This window comes from Macaca mulatta, chromosome 4 (assembly GCF_049350105.2).
Source record: "Macaca mulatta isolate MMU2019108-1 chromosome 4, T2T-MMU8v2.0, whole genome shotgun sequence".
NCBI classification, from domain to species: domain Eukaryota; kingdom Metazoa; phylum Chordata; class Mammalia; order Primates; family Cercopithecidae; genus Macaca; species Macaca mulatta.
Genome location: NC_133409.1, coordinates 169,392,514 through 169,405,065, shown reverse-complemented (window position 1 = coordinate 169,405,065; position 12,552 = coordinate 169,392,514). Strand labels below are relative to the sequence as shown.

Below are 12,552 nucleotides of genomic sequence, written 5' to 3'. Positions count from 1 at the left end.
TCAGAAATATTTCAAACTCCAACTAATTTCACATAAACATATATTTTTCTCTGACCTAAATCATGAATCTTATGTAAAAGACTAAAACTAATCAAGACACCTTACAGTACTAAATAAACAGTAATCACGAATCGTAGACATCACGGAAATTCAGAGCTGTAAATTTCCCTACCAATCTTCCAGCTCAACTTACACATCACTCAGAGGAAGAAACTGAGGCCCAGTCTTGTAAAATATCCACAACCACAAACGACTGCAGAACTCAGGAAATCTAGGATTCTTTGTTCATCTATACTGGCTCTGATTTTATGAGCAAATTACTGTCAACCATAAATTTAAAATTATAAAATTCTGTCACATCTAACAATAGCTTTCTGGCAGCCAGATCAGAAGTAAACACTTCATAACATAGCACCGTTCACACAAATTAAAACATAAAAGTAGAAATATTTCACAAGGAAATTAACAAAATGTCCTAACTTAAGATAAAACAAAGATTTGATATTGTGAATGAAATGTTTAGACGTTTAGATTAAGGAAGATAACACTTAGAAGTACTTCTTTGGATGTATGCAAGAATTAAAAAATGTTCAAGGCCTATTTTTGTGCGTGATTCTTTGCAGCCAAATCATTTGGTAGATTTGTATTGCCATTCGCCTTTCTGGTTAAATAGTAACTTACTTATCAAGCTTCTTCTTAAATTTTAGTCCCATATAAGAATTTAACCACAAGGTTGTTTATCCCCTCTACATACATGTCACTAGGATCTGAGCAGACCCCTTTGTAGCCAATCAAAGTGAGGCTGCCGTGAATGTAAAAAGCTCCTGCTTTAGATTTGGGGCCTAAAACCCTGGATTTGTTTCCAGACAGACTGATACGTTAGATTGATTTTTTTTTTTCTTCCACACAAGTAAACTTGATACACGCTATTAAATTGGGCCACATTTCAATAGTTCCCATAGCAATTCATAATTTTATATACAACTGATTTGCTTCAAGCTTTGTTTTAACCTAGGAGAGGTAGGTGAGGAAGGAAGGGGGCAAGCACAAACCTAAGGTTGTTGTTTTTAACTGCAGGTGGAAAACATAAGCCAATTTTCTTCAAAATACTAAGCTGCATTTTGTTCCATCTTCGTTTTCAACAAGGCTTCATATAACATCAACACCTAAGGACCTGTATAGAGTACTTCCAATCGGGAGAGGTAGGTTTCTGCTCCCCTAAGAAAAATGGTGCTCCTGGGGTTCCCTTCTCTTACCCTCCCGGTTGCTTTCACTAAGATATACTGATGGCAAACTTGGGTCCCTTGTCCTTTAGTCCCCCTAGACAATCTCTGGCCTAATTTTGATTACTCCTCCCCCTGCGTATCCCTGCTCTCTCTTAATTAGAAATCATACCTCAGAATCGTGCCTCTCTTCCCTCCTTGTAAGAGGAGAACGCCTGACCCACCACCTGGAGAACAATGTAACCCAACTCCGAGTCCATGGATTCCTCTACCCAAGCCCCAAGATTTATCTCCCAGGGAAATCAGAAAGCCAGTTCTGTCCTGTCATCCCGGATTCCCTCAAGGTGTCCTGCTCCTGGCCTAAGATTACCAGCTCCTTCCTACCCTGGAGCATTCTACTCACCCTCCTCTTCCAAGAATCTCGCCCCTCACCCTCGGATCCTTCACCGCGACCCCCGCGCCCACCCGGAGCAGCACAACAAGCGGCGAGTGGCCTCCGAGGGCAGAGCCCGCGAGGGCGGGGGTCGGGGGAGGTCGGGGGCGGGTCGAGAGCGGCGCAGCGGTGGCCGGCCACGTCGGGTCAGTGCCCCACTCCCACGGCAGGACACAAGCCCAGTACCTTTGTAGTGCACCCGCAGGTTGTTCTGAGAGAGGCCGATGTAGCTGAACTTGTCCTTCGGGCTCCAGGACCGAGGCAGCGGCGTCTCCTGCTCGTCCACGGCTGGGTAGAGGCGCTTCAGCCGCCGCTGCAGCTCCTTCTCCTGCTCGTTCAGGGTCGAGTCCCCGTGCGGGAAGGGGGCCGCGGCGCTGCTGCCCGCCACCAGAGCTGGGGCCGGGGCGCCTCCGGCCGGGCCGGGGCCCGCGGCGAGGCCCGGAGGCGCTGGGGGCCCGCTGGCGGGGGCGGCCGCTGAGGCAGGTGGCGGCGGGGGCGGCGGCGGGGGCGGCGGGGCCGCGGTGGCCGGGGGCGGCGGCGGCGGGGGGTGGAGGAGCAGGGCGGCCGCCGCGGCCCCTAAGCCGTCGCCGCCCGCGCCGCCGCCGGGCGAGCCGGCTGGAGAGGAGCCGGCGCTGACGGCCGGGGGCGCCGGCAGGACGACTCCGGACACTGGAGCCAAGGCCGCCGGCGGTGGCGGCGACAACTGCTGCTGCTGTTGTTGCTGCTGCTGCTGCGGCGGCGGCGGCGGCGGCGGCTGCCCGGACATCCCGGCCGCGACTCAGCCTGCGGCCACCTCCACCTCTTCTCTCCTTCCTCCTCTGCTTCCCGGGGGCGCTGTCGCTGCGGCCGCCGGCACCAGGCGCCCAGTCCGCCCGCCCCGGAAGCAGGCGGCGGGCCGCGCGCCCAGGGAGACCGCGGCGGTTGAGGGGCTCGGAGACGCGGGAGTGGGCGGCGGGCCCGGGAGGCCGGGAGAGAACGTTGGCCGGAGCGCGGGCGCGCGGCCCGGGGACGAGGTGCCGAGGGCGGGGGCGACGCGGTAGCGCGGGAGGGGAAGGCGCGCTGGCGGCCGCCGCGGCCGCTGCTCTCGCGGCTGTTTCCCGGCGGGCGGGCCCGGCCGGCGCGAGACGCTGCGCGCGGGCGGTGCTAGGCGAGGGGGCGGGACGGAGGCGCGAGAGAGGCGCGAGCTGCGCGAGGGGCGGGCCGCGGGGCTCCCGGCTGCACGCCGCGAGGCGCCCTCCCGGACCCGCCAGTCGCTCGTGGGCAGGATCGCTGGGCTCCCGGCGCCGCAGGTCCCTTCGGAGATGTCCGCCTCCTCCCGCTAGGCGGCCGCCGTCTCCCCCCTCGCCGGCGAATCCCCTCCCACTTGACTTCTTTTTGTTGTCGTCGCCCCACCTCCCCACCGTAGGGCTCCTCCGAGCCGAGACGCCGCTTCTCGCCCAGGCGAGAGTAATCGAGCCCCGCTGGGGCCGCCGCGAGCCCGGGCCCCGGGTCGCTCTAGGACCCGTCGGCTCGGGGCGTGCGGAGCGGCTGAGGCTCCCCGCGCACTGCCGCTAGCTCTCTTCTCAGTCCGGTTCCCGTTTGCCGCCTCCCTCCAAAGAGGAACGCACTGCCTTTGGTACTTCACAGTGTTTAATTTCGTAACATTGACCATATGGGCAGGGGAAACCACTTCTGAAGGCAGTCTCCCAGTTAAAATAGTGGCTATTTCATTAATTAATTTTACGAGGACTCACAGTGAACTTAGTGGTAGAAGGTGTCATTAATAAAAACCGGCATATCTTCAAATACCAGGAGCAGGCACTGTATGAATACACAATTATAGTGTGTGTTTAGGAAGGGCTTCTAGAGACGTCAGAACATTTTATAGACTCGTTAATTTTCATAACTGTTCTTAGGTAACAGAAAATTATGCCCATTTTTAAAACAAGGAAATATTTACTGAGGTCAGCAGAGTCAAAAATAGGACTTCCTACTTTGCAATTCCCAATAGAGTGCTTCGTCGACTAATTTGGCACAACTTGCCAAGTGTTGCTCTCTGACCCATCATAACATTACTACTTTGTTTTCACCACTTCCCTTTGTTTAGCGTATCCCTCCCTAGCTGGCAAAATCGGGCTTTGCATGTGTAAATTATATGATGTAAATTCTGATATTTTGTTTGCTTCCAAAGATACGATGGTAATCATTTGGTCAAATAAATGTTTTGCCGAAGAGAAAATTATTTCGTTTTGAAGAAGGTAGGCCAAAGGTGATTTAATTTAAGGCCAACATTATCTGGCCAGAACAAATAACAGTCATTCGGCCTAATTTCTCCCTCAGTTACCCAGACAACTAGATGTTCTGTTGTACTTTATTATTATTATTATTGTTTTTGAGAGAGAGTCTCGCTCTGTTGTCCAGGCTGGAGTGCAGTGGCGTGGTCTCAGCTCACTACAACCTCCGCCTCCCGGGTTCAAGCGATTCTCCCGCCTCAGCCTCCCAAGTAGCTGGGCCTACAGGCCTGTGCTCACACCTGGCTAATTTTTGTACTTTTAGTGGAGACGGGGTTTCACCATGTTGGTCAGGCTGGTCTCGAACTCCTGACCTCAAGTGATCTACCGACCTCCACCTCCCAAAGTGCTGGGATTATAGGTGTGAGCCACCACGCCTGGCCTCTGTTGTACTTTAATAGAAATATCCATTAATTTTAACCTGTTTGATGACTTTTTAAAACCACTGCACTTTAAATCACATGATGTCACTGTATTTACAGTGTTCTAACACTTTCATTTATATTACAGTCACAATGAGTTCAATGTAAGCCAAGCTCTATTTGAATGTACGATAGCCATGGTAGAATAAATGGGCTCCAGGCCTCATTAAACTTACTTGAAACATTTATGAAGATGTACTTTTTTTCTGTCAGTACACTTAGGAACTATCTAGAACTTTCCGTATCTTAGGAACAGCTCAAGGAATAGAATTGTCTAACATTTTGTTGGAAGCATTTTATAAGGGGGACTGGTTGTTCTCCATCAAGAAATTAATGATTTCAGTTGTGGGGGAGGATGCTGTGAAATGGGTACTTTCTCACTCAGAAGGAGATAGAGAACATTGATAATGTCCTTTTAGAAAGCTATATACTTGGTTATATTTATAAGGAGACATAAAGGAATTCATACCTTTTGACTTATCTATCAAAAACAAAAACAAAAAAAGCCAAACAACACAATCTAAATATGAAAATACTTCAGGCCAAAAAATGTTCAACAAGAAGTATTAATGGCAGATTAAATATAGAAGTAAATCAAATGCCCAACCTGAAGGGACTCGAAGAAATTATCACATACCCTATTCAGTGGAGTTATGCTACAGGAGCACATATAGCACATTCGTGCCAATTTTTTTTTTTTTTTTAAGGTATCCCTTCTGGGCAGTGGAAGTGTAAAAAGAGGCCAACCAATTAGAAAAAGGCACCCCTTCCTCTTGACTTAGTGGATCTCGGGCCCAATTTCAGACCTACTCTCTGAAACAAATATTTTATGGCCTCTTAAAAATATGTTATTGAAGACATAGAAAAATGATTATGATGTGCTAAATGAAAAGAGGCAATACAATAATTACAGCACTGCCAAAATCATTACCAAAAAGACATGAAGGACAAATTGTAAAATGTTTCCATAATGGACAATTATAATGCATTATTAAAAGTAATGTACTTTTATTATAATGCATAATAAAAGTAAATTTTATTATGAAAATAATAGAATTGTACATAGAGATGTAAATGGTGAAAATCCATTAGCCATGAACATATCCATGCCCTTCTTGAACCTATGTTTTCAGTCTTTACCATGTATTGCTCTAATATTACTCAGTATCTGTATCTGCTGGGTTTCTCAGTATCGAACAATAGGAACCAATTCTGGCTCTCTTAAGCAAAAAGGAACTTACTGGAAAGATATTAGATGGTTCTCAGAATTGACCAGAAGGCTGGACAAGCAGGCCTGAAAACAAAGGCCAAAGGAGGAGAGGCTGCATAAATAGACTGGCCTGGACCCCAGCACTGATCATAGAAATCACTGCCAGATGTCACCTTCACCACCTAGACTCTCATCTCTCTGACCTCCAGCCTTTACACCACTCACTCAAGTTTCAGAGTCACCAAGCCTAGATTGTGTGCCCATGCCAGAGTACACCAGCGAGCAGAGATTCCCAGCTTATCCAGTGACTGGGTTACAGAGATGCTATGTTATTGATAACTTCAGCTCAGGGTGGGCCTTGAGTAGCTACAGCCTCCAGAACTGGTCCCTTCCAACAGTGAGCAGTCTTGTGCATTCACATCTTATTTTCTGTGCATGGCATAACATGAAAATGTTTAGGACACATTGCCCTAGTGGAAAAGGGCCACTGGTGCCCACGGTAGAGGATTTTCCATACTAAGAAAGATACCAGGAAAGAGGTAAGATGCTGGCCAGCCTGTTTCAGTCAATGCCCATGACAGTATCCTTCTGGGTACTGGAAAATGTTATGGCAATGTGTGCCAAGATCCATAGTATGATTTTAGGGTCTGGATTAGTTATCTATTGCTGCAGAATAAATAATCCCCAAACTTAGTGGCTTAAAATAACGTTTATCATCAGACATTTCCTTTGGGTCAGGAATCTGGCACAACTTTACTGGATCCTCTGCTTCAGGGTCTCTCATGGGCATTCAAGGTGTCAGTTGGGGCTGCAGTCATCTCAAGACTTGACTGGGGAAGAATCCACTTTCGCACTCACTGATGTGGTTATTGCACTGATTGATGCAGTTCCTTGAGGGCTACTGGACTAAGGGGTTCAGTTTCTTGTTGGCTATTGGCCAGAAGTGGCCCGTGATGCCTTGCCACGTGGGCCCCTTCAACATGGCAGCTTGCTTAATGAAAGCATGCAAGCCAAGGCGGCAATCGTGGCAAGACAAAAGTTACAGTGTTTTGTAACCCAACTATGGAAGTGACATCCCATCACTTTTGCCCTATGTTTGTTAGAAGTGAGTCATTAGTTTCATCTCATATTACACAAGGCCACGAACACGAGAGGGTGAGGATCATTGAAGGCCATCTTTGGAATCTGACTCATACAGGGTCATTATAACTTCCAGTGACCCTGGGGAACTGCACTTTCCACATTCACATCAAACATGGATTTTAGACCAGGGATCAGCAAACTTTTTCTGTAACAGGTTAGATAGTGAATATTTTAGGCTCTGCCGAACATAGTTACCTGTCACAACTACTCAATTTTGCCATTGTAGCTGAAAGTAACCATAGATGATACATAAACAAATGGGCATGGCTGTGATCCAGTAAAACTTTGTTATAAACACAGGGAGCAGCCTGGATTTGGCCTACAGGCTTCAGTTTGTGATCCCTGTTCTAGACTACCATATCAACATTCCTTATAAACCATTCTCAACACTAAAAAGCAAGGCCAAGTCACTAGCAATGAAATCCTAGGAGTCAACAAATTCATTTTATTACCCACAATGCTGCTGCACTCCAGTGTCCTGGGCAGCCTGATGCCACACATGAGTGGAGTCAGGATATTTCTGCAGCTAGAGTGTGGCAAATTGAAATGGATGGCAAATGGCTGAACAATGTTAGGAAACTATAGCAGTAAAGGGTCCAAATTTGGGAAAGTTCTCAGTCAGCATCTATTAAGCACCTGTTATGTTGGAACCGTGGGTCCTGTCTTCTCCTCTGGGCAGGGAGTAAGGAAAAGAGGCAAGACGGATTACAAAGAAAAACAGCAGTATGGAATCTACTCCTTCAGTGAACAGAGTCTAGTTGGAGGGTGATAAGATTTCACTGTGTCCCCACCCACGTCTCATTTTGAATTATAGTTCCCATGATCCCCACGTGTCATGGGAAGGACCCAGTGGGAGGTAATTGGCTCATGGGGCAGCTACCTTCATGCTGTTCTCATGATAGTGAGTGAGTTCTCACCAGATCTGATGCTTTTATAAGGGTCTTCCCTTGCCCTTTGTTCTGCACCTTTCTTTGCTGCCGCCATGTGAAGAAGGACTTGCTTGCGTCCCCTTCCACCATGATTGTCAGTTTCCTGAGGCCTCCTCAGCCATACTGAACTGTGAGTCAAATAAACCTCTTTCCTTTATAAATTACCCAGTCTCAGGTATGTTTTTATTAGCAGCGTGAGAACAGACTAATACAGAGTGGCAAGATTAATACAGTAGTCCCTAGGGTATCCATAGGGCATTGGTTCCAAGAACTGTAGATAACAAAATCCACAGATGCTCAAGTCTCTTATATAACATGATGTTATATAAGAATTTGGATAATAAAATGAATTTGCATGTAACTTACCCACATCCTCCTGTATACTGAAATCACCTCTAAATTACTTACGATATTGAATATAATGTGATCCTGTGTAGTTGTGATACTGTATTGTTTAGGGAATCATGGCAAGGACAAAAAGTCTGTTCAGGACAGACAGAACAATCATAGGTCTAACTACATCTTTGGTCTTCGGTTGAATCCAAGGTTGCAAACCTTCAGACACGGGAGGGCCGACTGCACACATGAATTAAAGATCAGTGCTTTTCAGACTTGAAGGTGGAGATTTGCCAAATGGGACCTAAGACTCTGCATTTCTAACAAGCTTCCAGGGGCTTCTGCCGCTCCTGATCCATGGATTAGCCCCTGAATAGTAAGGACTGGGAGAACCGGTCCTGCAGGCTGGAGTGGCCCGATTGTAGCTCACTGCAGTCTCCAAAGCCTGGGCTCAAGGGATCATCCCACGTCAGCTGCTGAAGTAGCTAGGACTACAGGCACATGCTACAGTGCTCAGCTACTTTTTTTTTTTTTAATTTGTAAGACAGGGGTCTCACAATGTTGCCCAGGCTGGTCTCGAAATCCTGGACTCAAGGGAGCCTCCTGCCTTGGTCTCCCAAAGTGCTGGGATTATGGGCAGGAGCCACCACACCCAGCCTCAGTTGATGCTCTTTAGAAACAAGTGTTCCAGAGTCCATGGGCAGATAGAAAAAGGTCTAGTGAGGGAGGACTCTGCATCAGAATTTGCGTGCTGTCTTGAAGAGAACACGAAGCGGGTGCTGGCTGTTTTACCACAAACCAAGAGACTGCATCCCTGGGGTTTGGGGTTCAGGGTGAAAAGGTTCTGCAGGACCACATGGAATAACATAAATACACTATTTCATATTCGTGTGTGAATAAAAGTGGTTACAATTCAGTGTTCATTAAGTAAAATCTATGTGAAAAACCAAAAGTTAAATTTAGAGGAAACTGTTTTTATCATCTGTTCTGGAAGAATTTGTACAAAAATTACAATTTGGGCTGAAATAACCTATGTTAATGACTTTTTGACAAATTAATAGGCTCTCAAACTCCTTCTGATTTTCCTCCTAATTTTTCCTTCTGCTTGTTCTAGTCCACGGTAGTCCTTCCTCATTTGCCAGAACTCACATCCTTCCATCCATACTGATCTCTATGTCTCCTCTTGTTTTCTTGAGACAGAGTCTCACTTTGTCACCCAGGCTGGAATGTAGTGCCACAATCATGGCTCACTGCAGCCTTGGCCTCCTGGGCTCAAGTGATCCTCCCACCTCAGCCTCCCAAGTAGCTGCAACTACAGGCATGCACCACCACACCTGGCTGACTTTTTTTGTAATTTTTTTTGTAGAGACAGGGTCTCCCTATGTTGCCCAGGCTGCTGTCAAACTCCTGGCCTCAAGTGATCCTCCTGCCTTGGCCTTCCAAAGTGCTGAGATTACAGGCATGAGCCACCAGCCTGATCCTCTTTCTCATTTCTTGATGGTTGACATTAAAAGTGCATTCAAAATGCAGTAATGGCAGGGCATGGTGGCTCACACCTGTAATCCTGGTACTTTGGGAGGCTGAGGTGGGAGGATCATTTGAGGCCAGGAGTTTGAGACCAGCCTGGGCAACACAGGGAGACCTCATCTCTACTATAAATAAATAAATAAATAAATAAATAAATAGTAAAAGTAGAGGCTGGGCGCGGTGGCTCATGCCTGTAATCCCAGCATTTTGGGAGGCTGAGGCGGGCAGATCACAAGGTCAGGAGTTCGAGACCAGTCTGACCAACATGGTGAAACCCTGTCTCTACTAAAAATATAAAAATTAGCTGGGCGTGGTGGCACACACCTGTAATTCCAGGTACTCAGGAGGCTGAAGCAGGAGAACTGCTTAAACCTGGAAGGTGGGGGTTGCAGTGAGCCGAGATTGTACCACTGCACTGCAGCCTGGGCTACAGAGCAAAACTCCATCCAAAAAAAAAAAAGTAAAAATAGAGTAACTATAGGGAACAGAGAGCAGGAATTCATTTCCTCCCTTGGTGCTATAGTGATCAAGTTCTTGATGGAATCATGGGATGGGAAGCCCCAGAATGTCTCTGAACTCCGGGGAATGCCATCTGCAGGCCTAGGAAATGCCTATGGGTGCAGTGGCTGAAATATCATGCAGGCAGCCAAAGGCATAGTTTGGAGGGAAGAAACAGGAAGAAAGGAAGACGAAAGATAAAAATAGAAAGCATAGAAAAAATAAAAAAGAAGAAAATGATCATTCTGTAAGAAAATGATAAATAGCTCCCCAAGGTGCCAGATATTGAGGAGAATAACCCACTGTGGGTTAGCCTCCTAGTTCCCCATGATGCAGGCTACATTCCGTTCATTATCTACTGAGTGCCTACTATGTGCCTATTGCGTGTACACAGTGCTAGGAAGCATAGGGGAAAACATTTTTTAAAGGACACTAACTTCTTTACCCTCAACTGGTTTATAGTTTTGTAGGAAATTTACTCACACAACCAGTTTTTCAAGGTAGAATATGAAAAGTGTTATAAGAGAGACAAAAAGTGCCATAGGTTTTTTTTCTTGTCGCCCAGGCTGGAGTTCAATGGCATGATCTCAGCTCACTACAGCTTCCACCTCCTGGCTTCAAGGGATTCTCCTGCCTCAGCCTCCAGAGTAGCTGGGACTACAGGCGCCGGCCACACACCTGTCTAATTTTTGTATTTTTAGTAGAGATGTGGTTTGACCATGTTGGCCAGGCTGGTCTATAATTCCTGACTTCAGGTGATCCGCCCACCTTGGCCTCCCAAAGTGTGGGCATGAGCCACCAGGCCTGGTCAGGTTTTTTTCTAATATTCTAGGAAAAGTAATTGTCCAGCCTATTGCAAGAATGTAACCCATTCTTACCAGTAAAATGAATTCTTCAATCTAAGTTTCTTTCTATCTAGGTTACAGCTTGGAGATAATTGATACAAATATTTTCTTATCATCATGGTCCTCAAAGAAAGTACAAGGCCTAATTTGCAATCTAAGTAAACATAAAAAGAAAGTTGTTTAGTAAAGCAATTTATTTCATAAATCACTATTTCTTTCACCATGGCCATATATTTTCTTATGCCTGGTAATTAATTCTTAAAAAACATTTTAATTTGTTTTCCTTAAGTGCCTCCAAAGATATGCCAGGAAAAATATGCTCAGCAATATGTGAGACTTTCCAAAATTACAGTATTTCAAAGATGTCAGAACATCTGTCTCTTAAAAAGCAGCATAGACTGGGCACAGTGGCTCACTCCTGTAATCCCAGCTCTTTGGGAAGCTGAGGCAGGCGGATCATGAGGTCAGGAGTTTGAGACTGGCCTGGCCAACATGGTGAAACCTCATATCTACTAAAAATACAAAAAATAGCTAAGCATGGTGGTGGGTGCCTGTAATCCAAGCTACTCGGGATGCTGAGGCAGGAGAGTCATTTGAAACCGGGAGGCAGAGGTTCCAATGAGCTGAGATCCCGCCATTGCACTCCAGCCTGGGTGACAGGGTGAGACTCAGTCTCAAAAAAATAAAAAAATAAAGGAAGCATAAAGAATAAAATGGCTTCAAAAGACTTTTTTCGTATTTTTCTGCTTCAGCTCCAATTAGTCTATCTTGCAAATATTTAACTTTGAAACAAGCATCTATTATTTAGAGAGAGGTAGCACTGTCTGTGGAATTACCAGTCTGGCTCTAATATCACCAACAGTCCCCCTTATGTGCCTTATGCCATTGTCCATATGAAAACTTCTCATAGATAATAGATCTTTGACATTCTTAAGAGGCCCAGATCTTTCTGAATCGTTAAACTGTAAATCTCATGAAACAATACTATATCATCCCATAACATTCAGTGAGGATAATTTGAATAGTCTACATGATTGCAGAACAACAAAGCCACACTGACATGTGGATTTTGAGTGGTTGGCTAGGCTACATGTTTCCATGCAGTGCACTAACCTTAACACACATGGGATGCTATTAGCGCTTGGTAAAATTATGGCAAAATGGCCTTCTGCATTGCTTCTAAAGAGTCAAGACTGGCTGGGCGCTGTGGCTCATGCCTGTAATCCCAGCACTTAGGGAGACTGAGGTGGGCAGATCACTTGAGGTCAGGAGTTTGTAACCTGGCCAACATGGTGAAAACCCATCTCTACTAAAAATACAAAAAATTAGCTGGGCATGGTGCCAGGTGCCTGTAATCCCAGCTACTTGGTAGGCCGAGGCAGGAGAATCGCTTGAACCCGGGAAGCAGAGGTTGCAGTGAGCCCAGATCTCTCCACTGCAGTCAAGCCTGGGCAACAGAGTGAGACTGCAGATGTTCAATGTGAGTCTAAATGTACAAGTACTGCTCTGATCAGGTTCTTCAAATGTATACACTCATCTTGATCTTCCTGTGGTTGTGCACACCGATATTTATAAACACTGTGGTAGATCGGAAAATAGCACCCTAAAAAGCTGTCCACCTCAAATCCCTAGAATCTGTGACTGTGACTTTATTTGATAAAAGGGTCCTTGCAAATGTCATTAAGTTAAGGATCTTGAATAAGATCATCCTGGATT

General features: G+C 46.3%; 1 protein-coding gene across 1 annotated transcript in view; it reads right to left on the bottom strand.

The window, feature by feature from the left end:
• Positions 1 to 2,752, bottom strand: part of RANBP9 (RAN binding protein 9) — a 96,268-nt gene extending 93,516 nt beyond the window's left edge. The window contains exon 1 of the mRNA XM_015135575.3: positions 1,843 to 2,752. Coding sequence (XP_014991061.2) covers positions 1,843 to 2,422 — 580 coding nt within the window. The 5' untranslated portion in view covers positions 2,423 to 2,752. The remainder of the gene's footprint in view (positions 1 to 1,842) is intronic.
• Positions 2,753 to 12,552: the final 9,800 nt, after the last annotated feature.